General features: G+C 54.4%; 7 protein-coding genes across 7 annotated transcripts; 3 read left to right on the top strand and 4 right to left on the bottom strand.

Annotated features, from left to right (window-relative positions):
• The first annotated feature begins 1,449 nt into the window (after positions 1-1,449).
• QBC33DRAFT_37410 (dual specificity phosphatase) lies at positions 1,450-3,875 on the top strand. Its single transcript, XM_060424011.1, has 2 exons — positions 1,450-3,379; positions 3,461-3,875. The coding sequence occupies exons 1-2, from the start codon at positions 1,591-1,593 to the stop codon at positions 3,781-3,783; spliced, it is 2,112 nt and encodes a 703-aa protein (XP_060289204.1). The 5' UTR covers positions 1,450-1,590; the 3' UTR covers positions 3,784-3,875.
• A 425-nt stretch (positions 3,876-4,300) lies between these two features.
• On the bottom strand, positions 4,301-6,641 carry QBC33DRAFT_523075 (autophagy-like protein 18). The gene is made up of 4 exons (XM_060426599.1): positions 6,297-6,641; positions 6,074-6,228; positions 4,887-6,010; positions 4,301-4,815 (listed from the first exon to the last, which is right to left on the bottom strand). Exons 1-4 carry the CDS (start codon positions 6,358-6,360, stop codon positions 4,767-4,769), a joined length of 1,392 nt encoding a protein of 463 aa, XP_060289203.1. The 5' UTR covers positions 6,361-6,641; the 3' UTR covers positions 4,301-4,766.
• A 157-nt stretch (positions 6,642-6,798) lies between these two features.
• Positions 6,799-10,845, bottom strand: QBC33DRAFT_523072 (adaptin N terminal region-domain-containing protein). Its single transcript, XM_060426598.1, has 7 exons — positions 10,227-10,845; positions 10,153-10,166; positions 10,057-10,100; positions 9,707-9,996; positions 9,308-9,642; positions 7,281-9,253; positions 6,799-7,228 (listed from the first exon to the last, which is right to left on the bottom strand). Exons 1-7 carry the CDS (start codon positions 10,376-10,378, stop codon positions 7,064-7,066), a joined length of 2,973 nt encoding a protein of 990 aa, XP_060289202.1. The 5' UTR covers positions 10,379-10,845; the 3' UTR covers positions 6,799-7,063.
• QBC33DRAFT_37333 (S-adenosyl-L-methionine-dependent methyltransferase) lies at positions 10,678-12,199 on the top strand. The gene is made up of 2 exons (XM_060424003.1): positions 10,678-11,131; positions 11,192-12,199. Exons 1-2 carry the CDS (start codon positions 10,907-10,909, stop codon positions 12,011-12,013), a joined length of 1,047 nt encoding a protein of 348 aa, XP_060289201.1. The 5' UTR covers positions 10,678-10,906; the 3' UTR covers positions 12,014-12,199.
• QBC33DRAFT_523067 (Arp2/3 complex 16 kDa subunit ARPC5) lies at positions 12,021-13,245 on the bottom strand. The gene is made up of 3 exons (XM_060426597.1): positions 12,861-13,245; positions 12,660-12,787; positions 12,021-12,577 (listed from the first exon to the last, which is right to left on the bottom strand). Exons 1-3 carry the CDS (start codon positions 13,113-13,115, stop codon positions 12,352-12,354), a joined length of 609 nt encoding a protein of 202 aa, XP_060289200.1. The 5' UTR covers positions 13,116-13,245; the 3' UTR covers positions 12,021-12,351.
• Positions 13,246-13,314: 69 nt separating this feature from the next.
• QBC33DRAFT_37254 (carbon-nitrogen family protein) lies at positions 13,315-15,254 on the top strand. Its single transcript, XM_060424000.1, has 5 exons — positions 13,315-13,539; positions 13,610-13,702; positions 13,915-14,786; positions 15,007-15,171; positions 15,248-15,254. The coding sequence occupies exons 1-4, from the start codon at positions 13,528-13,530 to the stop codon at positions 15,026-15,028; spliced, it is 999 nt and encodes a 332-aa protein (XP_060289199.1). The 5' UTR covers positions 13,315-13,527; the 3' UTR covers positions 15,029-15,171; positions 15,248-15,254.
• Positions 15,255-17,347: 2,093 nt separating this feature from the next.
• QBC33DRAFT_37227 (uncharacterized protein) lies at positions 17,348-18,526 on the bottom strand. Its single transcript, XM_060423995.1, has 2 exons — positions 17,674-18,526; positions 17,348-17,542 (listed from the first exon to the last, which is right to left on the bottom strand). The coding sequence occupies exon 1, from the start codon at positions 18,405-18,407 to the stop codon at positions 17,688-17,690; it is 720 nt and encodes a 239-aa protein (XP_060289198.1). The 5' UTR covers positions 18,408-18,526; the 3' UTR covers positions 17,348-17,542; positions 17,674-17,687.
• Positions 18,527-24,107: the final 5,581 nt, after the last annotated feature.

Raw genomic sequence — 24,107 nt, 5'->3', positions numbered from 1 at the left:
TAGTTGCATAACTATAGCATACCTGGGGCTCACCAACTACTGGGGGAACTAACTACTGTGGTAAAGATATAGCAACATGCGGCCTGCTTAGATTGTCTCTCCCTCAAGCACGCTAACCCGGTCTTCCGGTACACGTTTGAGCCTCCAAAGCGACGCTAGATACCCGGAGACACGCAGAGGAGCCCTGACTTGTCTATGAGAGAGGACAGGGCCGGCCCTGCCCCTGGTATCCGTAGAGGTTCGGCGGTCGGCAGAAGCAAGGGATGGCGCAGCGATTGAAATTCAAGAAGATGATTCTTTGCGCGGATAGTCTGGCAGAAAGACCTGGGCGTTGTTGGAGTGTGTCAATTGTCAAACCTTGGGACCGATAGGATTCTCGTTTGTAATCAAGGCGGGCAGGCGGGGTAGGGATTAGTTAGTGCAAACCAAACAACCATCAGATCTGCGGGCCTAATGCAGTTGTCGAGGTGGGGGTTCGTGATTTTTTGGAGTTGATCCTCATGACAGCGACTCTTGATTCGACAGCCAGCCAGCGGCTGCAGCAGAGTTCTGCGAGTCCGGGTTACAAGAGACGCCGGCCCAAAGTGCAGCGTTCATGAAACCAATATTACTTTGGGGGCGATGTTGCTTTTTACCTTTCTGCTTGGCTCGGCCTGATAAGCGTGACAACAGGTACAGTCTGTGCTGGTCAATTTGACACGTCCTAGCTTGATATTGCCCAAGCATCTATCAAAGCTCCCACCGAAATAGCTACAGTTGTGTTCCTCTAATGCAGTCGCATCTAAGGTACGTCCCTCGTAGTCGATTGGCTGTCCTAATTACTGCCCCACTTTCCGGTCTGCCGTTGCCGCATGGCGCGAAGACGCTGCCTCCCCTTCTCCTCCAATGGTACCCCCAGCGTGTGGACTACAGAAGCAAAGATTACAGCCTATTCCTCAATCAGCGTCTACTGTTGCAGCGCCAACCCCTCCGGGATCCACCGCCCCTCCATCGTCGATTCCCCTCCCCCGCTCACTTCCCTGATGCAGCTTTGTCGCTACCGAGACAGTATCTCGATTGCCTCCCCGTGTCTTTGTCCTCGCCGACTCCGCTGCCGTGTCCGTCCCCGGCGTAAATAAAAATTTCACAACTCTATCCGTGCGGTCATTCAACTGGCCCGACGTCCTCTGTTCTCCGTACCCCGCAAGAAGAAACGCACAGCAATTGCCACCGCTTTTGGAGATGCTTGGCAACATCCCATTCTGAAGCAGGGGTGTGCGATAAGGTTGTGTGTACTTTCCTGGCCTACCAACAAACCGCCAGACCATCCTCCTGTCTCCTCGCCTCCAAACCTCCGAACCTTTGTCCTCTTTCTCCCATCCAATCCATCACTGCGTCTCGTCTGATCTTCCTCCTGTGGCCAATTCTCGCTCTAGCTGCTAGACTCGTGCCCATCTACATGGTCAACTTGCTCCCGTCCATTTCGCAGCCATCGCTGTCCCAGCTGTCCTCGTCATCGCCTCCTTGCCGCCTGTCTGCGCGATAAAGCACCCATCGGCAACCGCCCCGCGTAGTCCATCGCCAACTGACCACGGCCGAGAATACTGTGCTATGGCTACAATTGCTCTTCCCCGACCAATCGTCCCACATCGATCCGCCTCTGCCATCGGCTCCCTTACTTCTACCATAACTCTCGACACCATCAACACCCAGTCAGGCCAATGCCCTCCCCCTGTCCCGAATAAACATATTCCTGTTTGCCCACCAGGCCCAGTGCCGCACGCCGACCCCACGACACCACCCCCGACACCCGGAAATGGCGATGACGATGTTCCGCAGTCCCTGCTTTACCCGCCCTACAACTACCCTCGTCTCGATTCCGGACCATTTTCTCTCTACAAGATCGATGCTGGGGGTGTTGCTGGTGCCCTAGAGTACCTTTCGTGTCAACCTCTACCCGATCCGTCGCACGTGTTTCCCTGGTTCCATGGTCTGCACCCGAGCAACCACGTCCAGCAGGCTTTCTTCATTGCCAAGCGCCGCGCGCTGAGGAGAACCCCCTCTTGTCTTCGGGGTATCACTCTCGTCAAGGCGGACGGCGATCTGAATACATCCCGCCTGAAAGGGGCAATCGCCCCCGACGAGCTTTTGCAGTCCGGGTCCTCGGCCGAGTTCCTCGACATCGATCCCAGGGAGGGCTTCTCAGTGCGGAACTTCCAGATCCAGGCAGCAAAGAGTGCCATGACATCCGACGTCATTGTCTACGGCGATGACGACGACTTGGTTCGGAAGATTGGTTGGGATGTCACTGCTGCGCAGCAGAGATGGCGCGAGAAGCACGAAATCCAAGGCAACTCACTACCCCATTACAACACTTTTATCTGTATTGGCAAGTTTGAGGCCTTTGAGCAGCGGTTCCCAGAAATCGTCGCTGTCGACTCTGCCGGAAACTTGACCGGGAACGTGGTCGACTTTTTCCACCAGGAGAGGATGGAGATGTATGCCATGACGAAGGCGTCCGAAATATCGCACAACGTATGGATGGGCCCGACTCCCGATCCAGCGTCGGAGGACGAGCATCGTTATGACCTTTTGATAGAGTGCAGCGATCTAGGACGTCTGAACCCGTCCGCACTTCAGGCTGTCGCGGAACGGCCCGACCAAGTCGTAAAACAACCCTATTTTGACTTCCCCTCGTCGGGGAGTATACTCGCTCCGACCTGGTCCCATGCCGAGGCCGATGGCATTCTGGAAACCTGCAAATGGATTTACCACCTAGCTCACGGCACGTACCCGTCCGACTCCAACGTGGAAGAGACAGATGACGGAGGCGACACCACCATGTCTCCTGCTCCGGAAATTTGTCCAACCGGGTTGCGCCCCCGGAAGATACTTATCCACTGCGCTGATGGCTATACCGAGTCGACTATGCTCGGAATCGCATACTTTAGCTACAGCACTGGTCTTCCGATCCCGGACGCCTGGCTAAATCTGCACACGAAGAAGCATCGCAACTTCTTTGCCTACATCACAGACGTAGCTCTGCTGAGCGCCATCGCTCCCCGCCTCCTGCACGAGTCCCCAGTGTGTTCCGACAAGCCCTTCTCCGAGATTACAGATCTGGTCAAGAACGAGCCGAAGTGGTTCCCGGGCCTGGACGGATCGCTCCCTAGTAGGATCACGGACTACATGTACCTCGGAAACCTGACGCACGCAAACAACCCTAGCTTGCTGAAGGCATTAGGAATCAATCAAATCCTGAGCGTGGGCGAGACAGCCATGTGGCCGGATGGCGAGCTGGACGAGTGGGGTCCGGAGAACGTCTGCGTCGTCCAGGGCGTGCAAGACAACGGGATTGACCCTCTGACAGATCAATTCGAGCGATGTCTCGAATTTGTTGGTACGTTGCAGCTCCATGACGTGACGGTCCTGGGGTAAGAAGAGAAACACGATAGCTGATCAGTGCTTGCCCCCGATCTAGACCAAGGCCGTCGCAGAGGCACAGCGACACTCGTCCACTGCAGGGTCGGCGTCTCCCGCAGCGCCACCATATGCATAGCCGAGGTGATGCGGGCGAGGAACATGTCCTTCCCTCGGGCCTACTGCTTCGTGCGCGCCCGCAGACTCAACGTCATCATCCAGCCTCACCTGAGGTTCGCATACGAGCTGTTGAAGTGGGAAGAGCTCCTCCGGATGAAGAACGCCGGCGCCGAAGACGGATCTGACGATTGCGTCAAGAGAGAGCTCGAGTGGGCCGAGATTGCACGCGAGGTGGCCCTTATGAACCGGCCATATGCGCGGTGAATGGGTTGCCGCCCCCAGATTTTGATTGCTGTCGCTGCTGTGAGAGCCAAGCCTCTCGATTCCGGCGGCTGGATTTTCGAATGATAGCCATCCAACCCCCCCTTTTTTTTTTTTTTTTTTGGATATGAAAGAATATATTGGGTATATTGTCTCGCAGGGTTTATCTATTTATTCGTTTATTCTATGACGGTTGGATCGGACATCTACGGAAGTACATTTTGTCTGTTGCTTTGGGCGGTAACTGGCCAGCCAGCGAGCTTGGCCAGTAGTGGTGCGACGCGGTTATGGATGGGCCATAGCATGTCACTGCTGGAATGTTTTCTTACGGGTTTTTATGAAGAAACGATGGTCGACTCATCAGTATATGATTGTTTAAATTGCGGCCTTGAGTATTTGGGATCCTCCGAGGCGCAAGTGGGATTGGATGTTCGATGGGCTGGGGGGTAAGGAGGGAGGGACGGCGCAAAGTTATGTTTCCCTACCTCTGGATTGTGCACTTTGTTCTTGGACCAGGTCGTGATTGAAGGGGTAGTCCTGCCCAGGCATTGAATACCTTGCACATAAAGCTAGCCAAGACATACATTTAATGACAAGACGCTCGCTGACAACTGAACCCAGAAAGAGAGGGTATCGTGATAAGAACCCACAAGCTGCCTCCGAAAGACTCTGTTACAGCCTGTCGTCACTCCCACTTTCCACATATGACGTGAGGTTGGGATCCATCAACAAGGGGTTCGGCCCTCCTGACACTGATATAATTCGAAGTGTACGGAAGAAAAGGGGCTCGATGCGAGATCCCGAAAACAAAATAACAACCACGGAGGTAATCATCCTGTTAACCATAATAGGTCGACAGCCGGGGGGCATACGAACCTGAGCCTGCGTCCCATTAAAGCAAGAAACAATGCCAATCAAGATTGACCTTAGGATATGACACAGCTGCTGTCTCTTGCCGCCATTAAAAACAAATCCTGAAAAAACGCTCAAGCCCCGTACGCCGAGGTGTCTAGTTTGTCATCGCCGTCGAGGACCCTACATCATTTAGTCAGATCAACTCGGTAAATCGACATCAAGAGAGACCGGGAGTGGGTGGTTTAACTCACGAGAACTGCTTCACCAGGTATCCCTCCCCTCCGTGTTCCATGTCTATGTTGAAGACGTAGAAGCCACCATCGCTAGTGACAACCATAACCTGGGGGGAGCTACTGCTCATGGCGACGACGCTCCTCAATGGCCCGCCCGCGCCGCCCCGGGGCAGGCCGACGTTGGACGCCTTGGGAATCTTTATGTACGCAAAGTCGCGCAGTGGCTCCCACATCTCGGTCACGGTGTTTGGGAGGTACGAGCCCACGACCCCAGCCACGCTGCGGCCCATAATCTGCGACGAGCGCCGGAGCATGCTGCTGAAGGAGCCGCTCTGGCGACGGTGCGCGGTTGGGCTCGATCCATTGTATCCCCCCCCTAAGTTCGGAAGTGCAGGGGCTGCTGGGCTACCGACGTAGTCGGCTGCTTCGCTGCGGGGCGACTCGGCGGTGCTGCTTGGCGAATTGTCGGCGCTATCCTGGCTGCGGGAGCGCGACCAGCGGTCTCTGCGGGGCGAGGTGGGAGTCTCGGATCCAGTAGATATGTTACCACTATGTGGCGCCACTCCGAGCCGAAATATGTGGACAGTCTCGGAGGTCGACGAGACACAGAGGAGGGTGGAACTGAGATTGAAAGACATGCTGTAGATTGTTGATGGGTAGGTTCCACGCCGGAATTGGTAGAGCTTTTGTCCGCGAGGTACGCTGAAGACGCGGATAATGGTGCCAGTCTCGGATGCCGTGGCGAGCAAGGTCCCTTCGCTGTTCAGCGCAATGCAACACAGTGGTGAACGGTGGGCTTCGATGACATTGACAGCTTTGAGAGTGAGCGTATCGAAGATGAGAACCTCCCCCGACGTTGGAGGCACGTAGGTAGACAGCGGGGGAGCGTGGGCGGGCCGCCTATCGCCTGAGTCGTCGCGCGGCTTGGGCAGTGGGTATGCAATGTAGCAGTTCTCTGACGACGGCGAGAGGGAGCAGATCGCACTCGGGTTGGGCGAGGTGGCGATGGTGTATAGTAAGCTCATGTTAGAGATGTCGTAGAGGTAGATCTCCTCTTCCAACACAACGGCTAAGCGCTTGCGGTTCAGCCGGACGGCCAGGACGGCGGAGGGGAATGTGAGCTCGCATATTACAGACGCTCGCTGTCGGGCGGGAATAAATTAGCACATGCCAACATAACAAAGAAACCTGTCACGCCGGCATACCTTTGTGTTCTGTATAATGAGATGCCTCGGCGAGAGTATTAGGGCAACCAGGGAAGTCGAGAAGAGCATCTCGATAATCGAGACACTGCCATCGTCACTGCTGAATATCTTGGAGAAAGGGTCGGTGTGGTAGATTCGAAAGCCCTTGGATGTGCCTTGGGAGGTTCTGGTTAGCTGGCTAGGAAGGAAGCTACCTGCCTTGCTCGGAGGAGGGGCGGCTTACCAACAGCCAGACAGCTGTGATCCTGGTTGAACGTGATGAAGTTCAGAGTCCCGCCGGACGACATGTTGCTAACTGGCTGCCCGGAGGCGACAGGCGGGAGCAGATAGGCAGTATCTCCTATGCTCGAGTTGATGACGAGCCGAACTAGCTCTGCTGCCACCGTAGAGACTAGTGTCGGGAAACTCGCGATTCGGTGCCGGCGGCGGAGACTCCTTCAGCTTGGGTCCGTTTATCCTAGCACGACTTGTCCTTCCATGCCGATCCAATGTTCTGATAAATCATTCGAGGCCAGTCAGGTGCAGGCTACTGGGGTGGCACATGGAGCTCTTACTTTAAAGGTCCGCTTTCCAGGCAGACCTATGACCTGGTGATGGCGTGGGGTAGAAAGCTAGGGTGGGGACCAGGTGAAGCTCGGACCATCGGTTCAGGAGCTTCCTGGGTTAGGTAATCAATGTGAGCCAGGTTGGTCCTCATAGACCACTTCTATCGTTAAAGCTCAAAGCAGGGCTGCGTAAAGAAGTAATAATGCTAAATGCTACAGACATCTAGAAGGTCCGGGAGTGGGTATGAATCTTGGATTAAGTTTCATGCAATTCTTCAGTAAAATTATATTCTCTCTCAGCGTTGAGTTGTCGCACAGACTCAACCGCCGTTTTCCAAAGCTCACATATGCTGGGCCCCCTGAGAACGGTTCGAGCTTCTCCTCCCATTCGAATCATCACCTCCAAGACTCAAATGAGTACCTTGCCAGCCCACGGGGTATCCTTTCATATTACCATGATGTTGCTGAATGTCTCTGATATCTCTCTAGGCGTGGGCGCCACGTACTCCTCTGGCATGGTCGACATTCCAGCCGAGATCCTCTCCACCATGAGCTTCAGGATAACTGGTGGTACGGCCTCATCTGTGGCCCTGACCGTTAAGCGTACCATCTACACCGTCTGTTAGCATCTATATTACGGCGGCACTGTCATCTATGCTTACCTGGTTGCCGTAGTTTGGCTCCAGTCTCAACAAGCACCCGAATTTGCCTCCTTCAGCCGTGTGCACAACGCTCGCACCAACAAAGTTCTTTTTGTTCGGATCAACTCTATCCAGAAGGCCCCATCGAAAGCCTTCTAGGACTCCCCGCACGAAGTCCTCGTTAATTTCACGGGTGCCGTCTTTCGAGCCACTGAGTCCGAAGATTTGTTGTGCCTCGCGGGGTGCTGCCCCGATCTGCTTCCATCGCTTGAAGAAATCATCAGCAGACAGATCCGCGGGGTCCATAAACTTGTGGACCGCGATCGGGAGTTTCAGCGTCACTGCTTGCAGCGCCCCAGCGAGATAGCTGATTCTCATCGTTGGGCTGTTGGCAAAGACTTTCTTCGCCTCAAACATGATGACCTGCTGAGCCTGTGACCCCTGCGTGATGGTGGTGTCCGGCAGCCCCTTGACGTCCCAGGTTAGACTCGTCTTATCGCTCTCGTCGAGATCCAGAGTTGTCGTGAAAGAGCTCATAATCGTGGGCGTCTTGTTGGTGAAGTACAGGATCAGACACGCCATCTGGCCCCGATACTCAGACCTGACTCCAACCTGTATCTGCCCATCTTCGAAGAGCACCCCTTCAGCCTTTAGTAAGAGTCTGCGGAACCCCTTCTCCCACCCAGGCGAAAGGTGGGCGGCGCTTGCGAGGTTCGGCACCTTGGTGCTCTTTGGCTCCGCAGGGCCAAGGTTGGTCATATCGAGACCGGCAAGGTCGGTGGCTGCAGAATGGCCATTGGCCCCGCTGGTCGGCCCGCCATCCGCATGCCCATTGCCATGGACCTGGTCGTTCGCACTGAACGTCCGCTTCAACCCGGGGTTCTTAGCCATGCTGAGCTCGGCAACGTCCGTGTTTGCGTGCTTTCCGCCAACCACCCAGGTGCGCTTATCGCTAGTATTCGCGTGTTTCTGGTGCAACCTGGACAGCAAGGCGGATTGGCGCTCTGGGAACGGAGGCATCTCATCGCACACCGTCCGGAGTAGGTCGTCCGTCGGCAGGTTGGCCAGAATAAGATACTCGCATGCACGTTGTTGAAGTTCTGAATCGAGGGTATGGCTGTAGACGTCAAACACGCGGATGAGTTGCGGCTTGATTTCAGGGAAGAGATTGACGAATTTGATGAATGAAGAGAGGATCATAGCCCTTGTGCTCGACGAACAGGCGGGAAGCTTGCCCTGCAGGGCGAGGAACTGCTCGATTGGACTGCAGCCCTTCTCTTCGGCGATGAGATGGCCAAACTCCCCAAGGATATAGGCTCCGATCTTGACCAGGGTCTCGTGGACGTGATCCTGCTTCACATACTGCAGTGTGTTCCGCGCCGCGTACACCTGAAGCTCTTCGTTGTTTGTCACAATCTGTGTCACCCGCTGCCAGACTTCGTCGCTAACATGATCCCCTGCCATGGCTATGAGGCGCAGGGATATGTCGACATACCACTGCACGTCGGTGGCGTATTTCTCAGTCAAGATTGCAATCTTCAGGACCATCTCCTCCCGAATGGCAAAATCGGCGTTCTGGAGATAATGGAGCAGCTCTCCCACGATAACCTGGGCATTTGTTGAGTCGCACATGCTGTAGAGCAAGTCGAGGCCTTTGCGACGGACACTGATGTCCCGATCTCTGAGAGATCCAATGATGACATCCTGGTGCTGCTTTATAGGATCCAACGTATCCGCTCGGGCAGCTAGATGGGTCATGGCTTCCAAACCCAAGTACCGGACATTGGTCTCCCTGGATTGGATGAACTTGCCAAGCCTTGAAGATATCTGTTTCATCAAGGCGTGTTCTGTATCAAGGTGTATGATTAGGTTTATGGCCTCGAAGAGGACCGCGTTCTGGGCATTATTCTGCTGTACGTTCTTGTTCGTCTCCAATGCCAAGTTGAGGATCTTCTGGAGGGATTCTCTGATCATCTCCCGGACATGACTGTCATCTGTGATATATGTGAGGGGCTGGATGCCTATATAAGCAACTATACGGGACATACCTGACGGTGGGAAGTATTGGAGTAACCGCAGGAGCTTGACCTGTATCCAAGGGCAGGGAACCTTGTAATAAAGGTAATCCGAATTAAAATCGCCGTCGATAAGAATCCGCTTCAGCTTCGCTGCAGCCTTGACATAGGCGCCCTTGTACTGGTCAAGGTTGTCTTGCGCCAGAGCCATGACGAGGGACGTAACAGAGAGCGCTACGCCCAAGTCCACGTCGTCGATCAGGGAAATGATTCTTTCGGCCCATTGCGGTTGCACAATATCCGGATGCTTCCGATATAACCGCAAGAGGGTGAGTGCAGCCTTCTTCTTGACAAATGCCTTCGACGTCCTGGCAATCGATTAGCTCGTCTAGGAACGTAAGAGGCCCGCCTGGCTTGATGATTTGAACATACGGGGCAATGAGGAGCCTGTGAACCTCTCCGCTCAGGGCCTCGCCCATTTCGCGACCGCCAACATTTGCAATGGCGTGCAAGGCAAGGCAATTAAAGAGTTCGTTATGGTCCAGAAGGTCCTTCCGTATACTGTTGACGACTAGATGTAGAAGTTCGTGCTTTTCGTGCAGGAACAGTGTCATGGCGAGGTACCCGATCTGTTTCTCTGAGTACTTGTTCGCAGAGATGAGGTTGACGGCCTCGAGATGGCCGAAATCAACGTTCCATCCCAGGATATATATGTAAAGGAGCTGTTGAGACAGTCAGCCAGGGGTAGGTTCGGGGGGCGGGGGAGCTCGTCCGATTCGTACTTTGCAGACGTATTTCTTCTTGTGATAGCCACTGAGGCTCCCATCTACCACCGAGTCAGCATCGAAAGATTCGAAGGATGATAACCGTCGGCTAACCCTTGAATTTTTGGCTGTGAGAGAAGAGAGGTTAGCAAGCCGGGCCTGAATCGAACGAGGCTCGGCGGACTTACCGAATATTGGCCAGTTCCTTGTTGATACGCTTCTCTTCCAGTTCCCGAGCCCTCGCATTTCTCAGGTCAGCAATGAACTGTACAAGGCCACGCATGTTCGAGTTGCTGCTAGTGGAGCGGCCGAGGAAGCCGGAGGTAGTAGAGGACGCCATGTTGGGTAATGGGAGATGGGGGTATATCAATTTCGGTTTCGGTGTCGGTGTCGGTGTTGAGTCGGCGTAGTTTTAGACGAGGCGGCCCGGCCGTGAACTGAAGCTTCAATCAATCGAGCGATAGACCTCTCGGACCATTCAGATACGGCCCTCATAGCGAACACCAATGCATGACCTTTTGCTCAAACCAAGACGGTGAGAGAGACGGAGACGGTTTAAGATGTGGAAGCAGGCTCGAGAGTGTGAGGTGTGACAGCTTTCGTGCAGAGTGTGGGTCGATGGGTCGCCGGAAGAGAAGAACTGATCGTAGCGGATGGTCGAAGGTCGTGATCGGGGGAAGTGGAGCTCTCTGCTTGCGGTGAGTATAGACCGCCGCTCCGCAGCGGGGCTCAAGGGGGGGCAGATATTTGTGGCTAGTGCTTGTGGCTTTGCGTGACGTTTCCCAGATAAACTCGATTGCTCAAACGGCTTCTCACCGTAATAATCGCATTACTAGACCAGAATGCGATACCATCGTGCGGGAGGAGGATGAGGCTCGTCTTACCAAGAGTCTCCGCATGGTCCGCTCTGCGAGCCAGGCAGCCTCCGCGGCGCTGCTACGCATTCCAAGCTGCAGGGGCCCCAGTCTTCGACGTCTTCAATCGACGGACAAAATGGCTACAGAGGGAGAGGGCCGCTGTCGACGTTGAAAGCAGCCGACAGGCTGACTATCTCAAGGATGAGGTGGCTCTCCGGCTTTGCGAGCGGCTTCTGGTACGCCTACCCACGTCTCCCCCCTGCACACGAGACCTTGCCTAACATTCCCTCCCCTAGGATATCAAGCGCCACTTTCCCAGAGTCTTGGACGTAGGCGCAAACTCGTGCAACATCGCCAGGGCGCTGACTCGAGAGAACCCCGACCCAGACCCGGCGATGCCAATCTCGCCGTCGCTGTCCAGCCGCATCTCCGAACTGGTAGCTGCCGATTCGTCCCAAGCCCTGCTCTTTCGAGACGTCGACTTGCCGTTTAACCAGGACATTGCCTTAACCCGCCATGTCTTGGTTGATCAAGAGAGTCTCCCTTTCGAGGCTGGTTCCTTCGACATGGCCATGAGCAATCTCAGCCTGCACTGGGTCAACGACCTCCCAGGCGTTTTGAAGCAGATAAACAACCTTCTCAAGCCCGACTGCCCCTTCATTGGCGCCATGCTCGGCGGAGACACCTTGTTCGAGCTGCGGACTTCACTGCAGCTTGCTGAGCAAGAGCGAAAGGGAGGGATCTCTCCCCATGTGTCGCCGCTGGCCGATGTTCGGGACGTTGGAGGTCTTCTCCAGAGGGCAGGCTTCAAGATGCTGACGGTCGACGTGGACGACATCATCGTCGATTACCCAGACACCTTTGCGCTGATGCGGGACCTGCAAGCCATGGGCGAAAGCAATGCTGTCCTGGGGCGCGAGATGGGCGCCATCGGCCGGGACGTCCTCCTCGCAAACGAGGCGATATACAAGGAGCTGCATGGGAATGAGGACGGCAGTATTCCGGCCACCTTCAGAATCATCTATATGATCGGCTGGCACGAATCGGCCAACCAGGCTCAGCCATTGACGCGAGGAAGTGGAGAGGTCAACTTGAAGGACATCCTGGAGAGTAAATAGGCGCTCTGCTCGCCGAGTTGGATCATCTTTGGCAAATGCCTATCGTGGAGGCGATGAATGAAATGTACATTATTTCTCGACACCCGCCCGATCGGGAGGTTCAGATAGATGATAGACATGTATGATGGAGGTTTACCAACGACAGATGCTTAGAATCGTCGGCTTGTATTGCTCGTATAGGTCATTGCCATGGGCTTTTTATTCACACCCTGAGTGTCACCGCCTGGGGAAGAAGCGTCACGAGCTACCGGCAACCCAAACGACGCCCCTCGTCTATGAATATCCCGCGCATTCATACCATGGTGTTCCTCCGGCCAACCCTGCTCGCCCTCCTTGGTTCATACTCGCCTCCAATCCGTCATTGTCCGGCCTATGCAGCCCAACCCTGCGACCTCAACCACCTTCTCGTGCCAACTCAGCAAGACGCTCATCGCCGTACCGGTGGACTCGCTCGCGCCCCCTGGCCGCCCTCCTGCTTGGCTGAAGCCGGTCTGCTGCGGGGTAACCCGGGTAGGTGTCCGCGGAGTGCTCCCGGAGGAGGATGTAGATGCCATGCCCTTGTACCTGCGGGATTGGTTTGGTAAGCCTTACGCTACCCTCTGGCGGAAAGAGGCGGAGAGGGTGTGGGGGGGTTGTGCTCGCTCACAAGTATTTCATCAGGACGTCCAAGCATTCGCTTCCGCCGGGGGAGCTGTAGATTCTCTGTAGCATGGGCGTCATGTCACTCGCTTTAATCGACTGGAGGACCTCGATGACGGTCTGGAGGTGGGCTTCCTGGGGTGGTGTCTCTCAAGTCAGCCCCAAAACACACAAGCCAAGTGTCAGGCGCAGCTCTGATCCAACCAACCTTTGCGAGATCGGGCCCGTTGTAGACGGGGAACTCCAAGGCGCCGCGCAAGGCGCCCTCGGTGTCGCCGCCTCTCAATAGCTGCCGGACCTGGCCGGCCAGCTGCCGGACCTCGGAGTCGCTGACTTCGGGCTGCGGGGGGTGGAGGGTCGAGGTGTCGAAGTTGACGCTCGAGTCCTCCTGGAGGGCGTCGATGTTGATGGTGCGCCACGCATCGCTGAGCGAAGAGGACGTGTGTTGTTGGATGATGGACATCTCGGCGACGTTTTGATTTCGCTTCCGAACCTGCTCCGATAGGGCAATTAGGTGTCGCTGTCGACGCTGTTGAGCTTGATGGAATCTCCTTGTAGTCGTTGCGTACGTCACAGTGTTCAACGGTTTAGGCAGGAAGGTATTTATGGTGGGGAGCGATGGGGCGGGAGGGGCTGCACTTTTGGGCCATTTTGAGGCTTAGCTAGCACGGCTAGGTACTGTACCTAGCTTGACATAGAAGGATATCCCCTCATAGGGTTGTCTAGGAACAAAGTGATCAGGTTTCATACACGGAACAGCTGAGTGTAGTATGAAATCTTCTCTAGTTTCTTCTGTTCGACACCTTCCATGTCCAAGTAGATGACGTGCTGATTATTGGGAAAAGCCCCTATCCTATCTTTCCTTCACGATCATCATGGCGATTGCGGTTAGACACATCCAGCCCTCGCCATGCCTTGACCCTCGAGATGATGATCCATCTGACATCTGTCTGGTAGGCCATTGGGCAGCTCTGCTCGACTGCCTCAATGGCACACAATCTGGAGCAGTGCGTTCGACTGATAAGTAAAGCGGCCACCGCGGGGGCAAAGGTATGGTCATGCTTCGAAGATATATCTACCTGTCTCTACGCAATGCATCCTGCCCCAGGAGCCTGGAGTCATCCTAGCTGCCTAGTGGCAGACATCCCATTCTAGAATCTCCGGGGGCAGGCTTATCGCTAGCTAGGATGACCTCTCCTTGCTCAAGACCGCCGCGCCGCTTACCTTTGGCCTTGTCTCGCTCACCCCACATACGCGTATAGGTTCTCTTCCTCCCGGAGGCATCCGACTACATTGCCGGCTCCTTCCAAGAGTCACTTTCCCTGGCTAAGCCCGTGTCAGAGTCTCCGTTCGTTCTTGGGTTGCAGTCAGCAGCTAAAGAACACCACCTGGCCGTCAACGTCGGCATACACGTTCCTGTCCCAGTCCGACCGTCCGGGCCGGCAGCCAACGCCGTTGTCCCCACGGTCCCGCAGGAGGCAACCGGTGCTTCCGGTATCACCTCCCCGGCCACGCCTACCTGGGAGCTGGGACAAGAGCAAGAGCCAGCCCAGACGAAGCTTTTCAACCGCACCATCTGGATCAACCCCGACGGCAGCCTCCTCCCGCACGGGAGCTACGACAAGCTACACCTCTTCGACTACGGCGACCTGCGCGAGTCGGCGCACACGCAGGCCGGGTCGGCCCTGACGCCGCCCTTCGACACGCCCGTCGGCCGCGTCGGCAGCCTGATCTGCTTCGACCTGCGCTTCCCGGAGCCGTCGCTGCGCCTGGGCCACCCGCCGGCGGCGCTGGCCGCACGGGGGTTCCGCCCCGCCCACGTCATCGCCTACCCCTCGGCCTTCACCGTCCCCACCGGCCGCGCCCACTGGGAGGTCCTGCTGCGGGCCAGGGCCGTCGAGAGCCAGGCCTGGGTAGTCGCTGCCGCGCAGGTGGGGCCCCATGATGGCACGGGGAGGACGAGCTACGGGCACAGCATGGCGATCGACCCCTGGGGGCGGGTAGTCTGTCGGCTCGGGGGCGTGGCCGAGGACGGCACGGTGGAGGAGGGGGCTGTTGGGGCCTTGGGTATGGTGGACATTGACTTGGACGAGTGGGAGAGGGTGAGACGGCAGATGCCGTTGGCTAGGAGGACGTGAGTGTTTCGTTCATTTCTTACTTCTCTTCCTCCCTTTTTCCTCTTCTTTTCTTTCCTTTTCTTTCCCCTTTGGACCTATTGTTACTTATTCGCCGAATTGCGCACGGTTGAACGAGATCGAGTCTAAGTCGCCGCACAAGGCCTCGTTGGCTGGCTGTCGGGGACTCGGAGAGCAAAAAGCAAACACCATGTGGAGTACTAATTCAGCCAACGGCAGGGACGTCTATCCTGAAATATGAGCAGTCAATAGAACCAACATTGCTTGTCAGGCAAGCGAGACGAGGCCGATGATCCGTTTGTCCTCGACCCGGGCCGAACAAAATCTGGCCGCCATTTCCCCAACTTCCCAGTCTTCTCGGTATTTACACTTGGTTTAGCTCAGGTGACAGATCCCTGTGTTTTCTGCGAGTTTGGTCTCCATACGGGTAACTCCCGCTGATTGTTAGTCGGTGCCATAGTGGAGTCAGGAGATTGAAACCATCTCCAATGGCCGATCGACTGGGACCACTGGTGGCGCTGACTAGCAGGATGGCTAGTGTTCTTGTTGGGTTACGTGACGATGAATCGGGTCGGAAGCGGAACCGCGGCTACACTAGGTAGTTTGCAGCCACTTTTTAGTGGTGTGTCTTGATGAGACGTGATGGCAAAGTGTCAGGTAGGCTGCTACGCAGTAGACGAAATTTGTACTGTACATACATATTTCCCAACACCCTGATAACCCCACTCTCAATCTTCTGACATGGCACACACAAGTAATACATCACATTGCTAGTCGTGCATCGCCGGGAACATTGCATTGCTTTTTTTTTTTTTTTTGGGGGGGGGGGGGGGCGGAACCCCCACACGGGCATGCGCGCGGCCAACAGGATCACGGGGATGTACTTCGCATGTTGATCTGTAGGTACCTTCCTTGGGGGCAGCCTGGAACCCACTTCAGCGGGTTGGATACGATGTTGTGTAGGGGTCGGATGGGCTTTATAGCACTTACGAGGGATTGTCAGCCAATAGGCTTCAATCCAGCTGAGTTATTTTGTTGAGAAAGAAGAAATACAGCACTTGCCATGGGGAGGGATACTACTGCATTCCCGGAGCAGTGACTGATGCGGCCCAGTGCTATGGTACTGGGTGTTGCTGGAGGCCCTGCATCTCCTTTAAACGTGCATTAGTGCCATTTCCCTCGGTTTTGGTGGTGGCTTCGCCTCGCCCATTCTTTGGGACTCGCCTGACAATAACATGCATGCCCGAGGCGAGAGGATGGAACTAAACGAGAGACAATTACGCCGACTTGGCACACCACGATGACGCAACCATCTGTTGTCTGTTGTCGAAGAAGCTTCCGTCTACATGTCTAGACCATACTTGCAAACGCAAATAAACACAGTACGCGTGACTGTCTGCATACATAAATTAAAGGTTGGGGAAGGAAAGGGGAGGACAAACACTCACAATGATTGCAGAGAGAAAAAATGTCGAAATGCTTTCTCGATTCAGACAAACTCAGTGCTGTGTAGCTATTCTAATTCTTCGTGCAGTTACCTATACATACAAGTCTAAACCTGTGGGGGTATCGTCTATCAACCTGGATCCAGCCCAGCACCCGGCCAGCATGGCAAGTTCCCGGGCATCGCTGTCCCCGTATTCCACCCAAGCTATTGTGTACATTATTGAAACAGAAAATGGAGGCCGACAAGGCGACGTATTTCCATCCCGTCACCTCCGCGAGGAGAGAAAACGGGACGGGGGAGAAAACAAAAGTGAAAGTGACGAAAAACGTAAAAAGGGGCCAAGTCTATATGCGGAACCAAAAATCAAAACCCTTTTTCCCAACCTCATCCCAATATTTTTTTTTCAGATCCGAACCGGCTCCCGGGAAACATAATTGAAATCCAGAGACAAGTGCACGCCACCTTTATGTTGCCTTTATCCAAAAGAAACCGTGTCCATGCCCAAAGTAGCAAAGTGGTAAGTGTTGCGGGGAGAGGCGGGTGATGCACATCGGAGAGATCTCGCAGGTTGCCGCATGTTGCCGCATGTGTCGATGTCTTGTAGAGGGCGATCGTCACGGCCTCGGCGAATTAGGCGGAGCTGGTGGCCTGCGAGGAATGGGTGCCACAGATGGTGGTGGGCACAAACAGGGAGCGAAAATGACAGGTGACAGAAAATCGAGTCGCCCAAAATGTTGCCGAAAAACCAACCCCATCTATGTTCAAACGCCATGTATCGACCAGAAGGAGATGAAATCCAAAACAATAGCGCCCAAAACGAGTCCCCCCCGTGTATTCCAGCGATTTGCTTATAGGACGCAAGTGGCGGCGAGCCAAGATATGTATCGTCTTTCGGAATGCGCATTAAATGGTGTATCGGGACGTAGAATGATTAAGAGAAGTCGGCCATAGGCCTAGAAGAACTCCGGAACCGCTGCAAGAATCCGTAATTGGTACAGGCGAAAACGCGACAATTAAAAGGTCTAAGTCGGGAAAGACGGGCGCGGGTGGTGCGGGAGCGGGAAGCTTGTTCCCACTTCGACGGTCGAACTGGTACGGCCCGCGCAGTCGGATGGTGAGACTCATGTTGCGCCAGTGGCCGAATGTAGAAGTAACTGTAGCTGGATATCGGCCTGGTTATCGGCGTTTGGGTTTCGGTGGAGGTTTGGGGACACCAGTCGTGTCGTAGGCACCCCGACCCATGTTCAAGAGAGCTTGTGATTCTCTGACAATCATTTTGGTTGTGAGGCGTGAAATGGCGGCGGAAGACTTGGGAATATCGAGTTAGCCTATAATGCCAGCCGAGACGGGGAAAAAGAAACAGATATATCTTTTGGACCATCGGGGAGGAAAAGGAAGATGACGAGCACGAAACATGTGCTGAGACAGCTGTGACTCACAGTTTTGGGGGCCTCTAAGATCGCGGCGCGAGAAGATAGGCGAGTAAGACGGAGGGGCCGGATGGGCGGGAGGGCTGAGGCGAGGTTGTACGGGGTTCTGTATCTCGCAGCAGTTGACAGCGTCGCCAGTAAGATGTCGGACTTGACGCGGTAGGGTAAAATGCAGGGGCGAAGGCGGCACCAAATGCGAATGAGATGGCTTGCTGGAGCTTTTTATGGCCAATCTCGGCGACAACGCGTGATGATAGGAGGCGCAGTTGCAACGAGGTCTGCTCTGGGAGTGTTTTGCCTTGTTTTAGCGACCAAGTCGTAGGTCTCGATATCTTGCGATCCTTGCTGAAGCTGGATTGCCTTGTACCGAGCTTGCTGGCCAGGTACGCTGCGGGTGATATGCTGCTGCTGCCGTTACGTACAGGGCGTTTTGCGGCGTCGAGTTTCAGGAGGGAGTAGGTAACACGTAAGCAGTCGACAGTAGCAGAACCGAAAGTTGTAAGGTGGTAGGAGGACGACACCGGTGGTAAAAGAGGGTATCTAGTGTACAGAGAGCTTGGGAGCATTAGATGATAACCAGGGGAAAAAATTGGCGTGAGAAGGGGGATCGATGGTGTCTTATAATAAAACTTGAGGACAGGGAAGGTGTATAGCCCTTTTTTTCCCCTTTGGTCTCTTCTTTTTTTTTTTTTTTGGTAATTTACCCCCTTGCTTGCTGCCGTCAGTAGCATGCCAGGTTCCATGCTGAGGCAGGTACAGGGTGCACTCCCAAAGAAGGCAGCGGAGACCTTGGTAGGCTGTAATTGGCATTGCTCTCCTTTTTCGGTACCTCGTGCTAGGATGTGTGACCCATCCAAGCCCGACTTCCCACAAGTACAAGGGTACCCCGGTCCGAGAGTCCTTGCAAGGAAGATCTACAACCTGCTTGTCGCACTCCTTCCAAATATTTTCTTTTCAAGGAATATCGCCCACAAAGTGCCACCTAGATATAATAGATGAAAGAATATATTTCCGATACTGTCATAGAAGTGTAGTCATGGAGAGGGCCAAAAGCTTCAGAAGCCGAGCCTTGAGGGACGTCATCACGTTTGTGAAGGATTAGGCGGAATATCCTTGTATCGGAGGTTGAGCGCTAATTGACTTTCAAACGCGTCGTCCTAGGTCAGTTAATGAGGTACGTACTCCGTATTGAGGTGTGGGTTACGAGTACCCGACACCCACACCCCTGCTGCTTCATCCCATGTCCCTCTTCCATCAAGTTGGCAACGGTTTGATTGACCTTAATCTGGAAGCAGCCTGAAAGCGCCCCATTCCGATGGGTCCTTCATCCTTCACGTTTCTCTTTTCTTGCAGTAGGTCCTCGCCATGGTCAGTCATGTTTGTCTTCTTTCACTCCCATAGTGGCAAGACGCGGTCCACTCCGCTGGACTTCGAGCGCGTTCCGGACCGGCTGATGATGATTAGGCTGCGGGAGCGTATCCCAAAGCGGCGTAGTCGGAATTATTAATGAGCTTTTCTCCAAGCTTTCCTGGCCGTCAAGAGAGTTCGGACCGCAGTTGAAAGGCGGGGCGGCATGTTGAGAATTCGGAACAGGCCGCCCTACGTACATACAAGAATGACTACCTCCGTAGTACTACCCTTTCAAGCACGTATTCATCGCTTGGAATCCATCCGACCTTTCCCACGCTCGATAGAAGCCGACAGTCCACCCTGATTTAGACTTTGAGGCGTGAGATTTGGGGGGGCACGACTGACACGAGCCAAACTGCGGGTGATAGTTCATACCCACAGTCTAGGTTCTTATCCTTGTCCAGCCGCAGTATGGGATATTGTGTAACTACCTACAAAAGGTTGTTGGGGGTGGAAACGGGATCACTTAGATCTTTGTTACTCTCCCGGCAAGTTGACAAACAGTAATCTTAGTCATTGCTTCTTCTCCCCTTCTTACACCCGGCTTCTCAAGCTCCCGTCCTTGTCCGCCTTTCTTTTTTGTCGCTGTTTTTCTTTTCCTTCCCATATTTTAGTTGTTTCTCGGTCTTGACTTCCAAGTTCTCGGCGCACCCTTTCGGTGTGGGCTGCAGCAGTTTGGGTAGACGCACAAAAAGAAAAAGGGAGAGAGGATGAGAAATTGGGAAAATGGTAAGAGGATATAAAAAAAGCCACCAAGTAATACTTTTAAGAGAGCCAAGAGAACCCTAGCAAGGCAGGGTACTTGTCACTTGCAGTAAGCAGAGTTCAGATTTCTGTCCAACAAACTTAGCGTAGAAAGCATTCGCGATGTCCTTCCGGCAGCATCTTGGAGGATACGTGCAACCCAACGCATTGGCGTCGTGCGACGGCCACTCAGCTTCGGTATTCTCTATTCTTAGCCCACCCCCCATCGCTCGGTGTGTTGGTCCACGTTTCCTTGCATTTTGCGTGCGTCGGCGGCATCGAGACCTGAATTACCAGAACGGAAGCGTGTCACCGTGGCAGTGGCAGTCCCAGCTGGACGGGCCCACCGAGCTGTGCAGTTAAGTGAGCGACAGCCATACGATCTACCTCTTGACAAGACTAACTGCCAATTCATGGTGAGCAACGAGCCCGGTCGCTCGGATTGGGCAGCAAGGGAGAGAATAACTTGCGCGGAATGGCGATACCTGACTGGAGATATGCCGCCGTCGTCTTTACCGCTCCTGTAGCCTAGAAACCATGACGCGGGACAGCGCATCTGTCGGCCATTACTTGCCACAGTTGGCGAGCCGCCCCCCCTCCCCCGCCCCCGATAACATCCCGACTGGCTGCTTCGCAATTTGTATGACAGGTCGTGCAATGACTCAATAGTCTCCTTTCAAGTTGCAACAGTCAGATTCCGTACTATCAGTGAGCCTGCGCCGTGTCCGACAATGGAGCCAACCTGGAAATGCAAAGCTGGACCTTGCATGTACTGCCGTTTCTTCCCCCTGGGCCAGTCCGATGCGTATCCCGAACATCGATAAGTCCGACCTTTGCCACCATTCAACCGTGTACTGCAAATGGCCGTTTCATTTGACGGAAGCAATCAATGGGCTGAGGGCCCAACAAGAGACGATCACGATGAGACATACATACTTTCAGCCAAGCCAGAACCGGCCCCAACCCTCCAGGCTTTTATTCCCTTTGTCATCAGACTGGTCAGGGCTGTGGCTCTCTTCCGCTAGGTATAATTAGGACTGCATCTCGGTCCGCTCCGAGCGGCGGCGGCGGTGTAACAGGAGTTATCAACGGATCCTCGACGGATCCTGTTACAAACGGCCGTAGGAGTTCGAGGATGGCGAGAACGCCGGAATAAACTCACCATAGAAACATAGAAGCTGAAGTCCACTCTTCATTCGTCTTTGTTAGTCTATTTACGAACGGGAACTGCAACCCTTGTCCGAAGTAGCATGGGCAAGGCTGGATCTAGTGTAGATAGGAATAGCTAGGTAGCTGATGCTGACCCGAGGAGAGAAGGGGATTGGGATTTCTAACTCATCAACAATGACGAAGTCCCTGGCACAAATATCTATGTCAAGCTTATGGCGACTAGCAAATATCTAATAATGGCGGAGGCTGATGGCTGACTTCAGCTCACTTATTAAGGCTTCTTTCTGGAAGGGTTCCGTGGAGCTTGTGCTGCATTGGGATTTTGGAAACTTTCTAGAAGCTCTACCCTGGGTTCCCCGGCTCTCGGTAGTGACGCATGTTCCCCGTACGTACACTAGGTACCTAAGTACCGCCACCTCCTTTGAGCGAGAATTTCAGGGGGCTTCATGGGTCTTGCCGCGCTCCACAAAAGATCCCGTTGTACATATAAAGGTCACAAAGGAAAATGAAGATACTGTCAGGTCGTTGGGCGCCTCCTCTTGATGAAATGCTCCCTTGAGTTCAGGTTGAAAACTCTGCGAACCCTTCTCCCGCTGACATTTTTGTTCCCCCTTTTTGGTGATGCTGGAGGTCCTTGCAGGTCCCCAAACTTCCAAAGCCCTGGTCCCTGATATTTTGGTGTGACCCACTTCTCTTTCATTGGGGTTCTGACCATGGATGTACGGCCCCGGTACCATGACCCAAGTACTTGAACATTGAATACGGAGGTACTGTCGTACCTGGGTACTTGTTGATGCGGGTACCTGACAGGGGGCGGGTCGGAGGCGCAACGCCGCGGTTGGGTGGTTGGCCACAGCCTGAACGGAATTCTCGAAGGTCGTTCCTGCATTAGCGATGATCCTCACATGAACTTTGTGGAAGGACCTTCCACACAGAGGACTGAGGGAGGAAGAAAAAGATACAAAACCGACAAGATAAATCACACAAATCAACATCAATTGAACCTGAATACCTACCTTAGCATCAACAAAATATTGTCCTGCCTGGATTGAGTCTGTCTTTCCGCCTCTTCAGCTCTCTGCTCAGCATTAACCACGTAGCCCAGCGACCTGAAGGTGCATCAAAATCCCATCATGTGACGGAGAAATGAGAACCAACAACGTAAGCAAACAAAGAAGATAGAAACACTAATTTTTCTACTTTGCACGGGATGCATAGACCGGCAGACCCAGCCAAACGGCCCGTCTGAAATGAGCCTTGTGCCCTTTTGTTCGTTTCAAGTTTCACACAAGATAATTTATACCCACTCTTGCTATACACCCTACGAGGAGGACATGGTATTTCGTACCTAGTCCCGGCCCCCTTCTCCAATTCCGAGTGAGAGAACAAGTACGCCCGTCCAGCTGGTCCTCATCCTATTGGTCACCAGCCCCTGACTGTCATTCTCTTCCCAACGCCGAGAGATCAGCTACCGATCAGCCGGGTTCACACCCCGGCGGACAACAGTTAATAGTTGCTAAACCTATCTGTCAGCTCCGAGTCCCAACCGAAGGGGTATTATTCCGTACCTGGTCTGTCGATTGAGACTGTAAACGGTGTTTCTTACTGCGTCTGCACGACGACCGCACCCAATTCAAAGGTATGAATAATTTAGAATCCACCTCAGTCAGCAATGGGTTAGGAGTGGACGCCAGCCTCAATCCGCGGGCCGACACCTTCTCAATTCGGACGTGGTACGGAGTACTTGTCCTTACATACATAGTAGAGCAGGGGAGATCACGCCAAACACGTCAGATTCCGCTAGCCGAACAGCTTCTGTACTATATAGCTCCTGTTCTACACTAGCAAGGGTGATCTCTTCTCTCGCCCACGAGCTTCTTCGCGTCAATCCCCCCCAGCTCTCGGATCTACGTACCTGTAACCTGACTGTGCCTGATACTAGCCTCCGCTCGCTCCCAGCCTCTCAGGAATCCCACCCAGCAAACTGGCACCGGGGAATGCATCCGCTTTGCAGCCACCCAAGTACCCACTCACCCTTTCACCATGTGGCATCCTGGTCCTAGCCGATATCTAATTAAAAGATTTTTTTTCCCTCCCCCGTTGCCCATGTCAACCGTCAACCAAAGTTCCAGCAGCCCAGCACGCTAGGTAGGTACTCCGTAAACGGTTGCGAACCGCCAGGTTCTGACCTCGTTCGCGTCCCCTGACCAGCCCCCTACCATACCATTAGTATCGAACCTGCGCCCGACACATGGACCTGTGTGAACCTTCCAAGCAGGGCTCGGTTTGGCTGGGCCCTGGACCCTGAACTGGCGTATGCGTGCCCGTGTAAAGTCTCGGCTCGTTCCCCTGTCTGACCATGCGAGAGGGTGCGGCGCTCAGACCTGCGGTAGAACGTGCCGAAAGTGGCACCTTTCCGCGTCGGTGAATGGTTTGATGTTGCTCTGGCGAGCTCGGTGAATGTCCCCATTTGCGCGAACCAAGGTTGCATAGGTTGCTCTCGACAACGGCATGCTACGCTGTGTGTCCCCCCCCTCCGCACACCGCGGTCTCCACTCCCCAGAAACGGGGGATCACACCACCCAAGTTTGCCCTACTACCGACGATTCGAACATGGGGGATGGGAATGGGGATGACTGTACGGATTAAGTGTCGTGTCACTCTCTCTAGGCCAACCAGTACCCAGCGAGGTCTTCCTACTGCCGTACTCAGATCCTTCCCCCTTCTCGTGCATGCATGTGTACCACCAATTGTCTGCATGCCGTGTGCCGTACCTCGAATCCTCCTTTCGGCGTTGCCATAATAAGCCTCGCCTGTGCTCAGCGGACATCGGACAGGTTGGAACCGGCGCACGTGAGCAATTTGGAATCCACCATGGCGCAAGCAGCGTCCTGGTTGAATGGCCCGGTTTACGGCTGGGGAGCACAGAAAGCTCTGGTCTATTAGTAGTGATGCAAATACTATGTAGCTGCTTGTGTATGTAGGTGTACATGCGTAAGTCGTGGTACCAAACCAGACGCGGCTCCTTCGCGGGGGGGGGGGGGGGGGGGGGGGGGGGGGGGGGGGGGGGGCGGGGGGGCGGGGGCCGGGGGGGGGGGGGGGGGGGGGGGGGGCGGGGT

Source organism: Phialemonium atrogriseum (assembly GCF_030411735.1).
Source record: "Phialemonium atrogriseum strain 8032-3 unplaced genomic scaffold QBC33scaffold_1, whole genome shotgun sequence".
Lineage (NCBI taxonomy): Eukaryota > Fungi > Ascomycota > Sordariomycetes > Cephalothecales > Cephalothecaceae > Phialemonium > Phialemonium atrogriseum.
The sequence above is the reverse complement of the archived record's forward strand: the minus strand, read 5'-3'. Positions and strand labels throughout refer to the sequence as shown.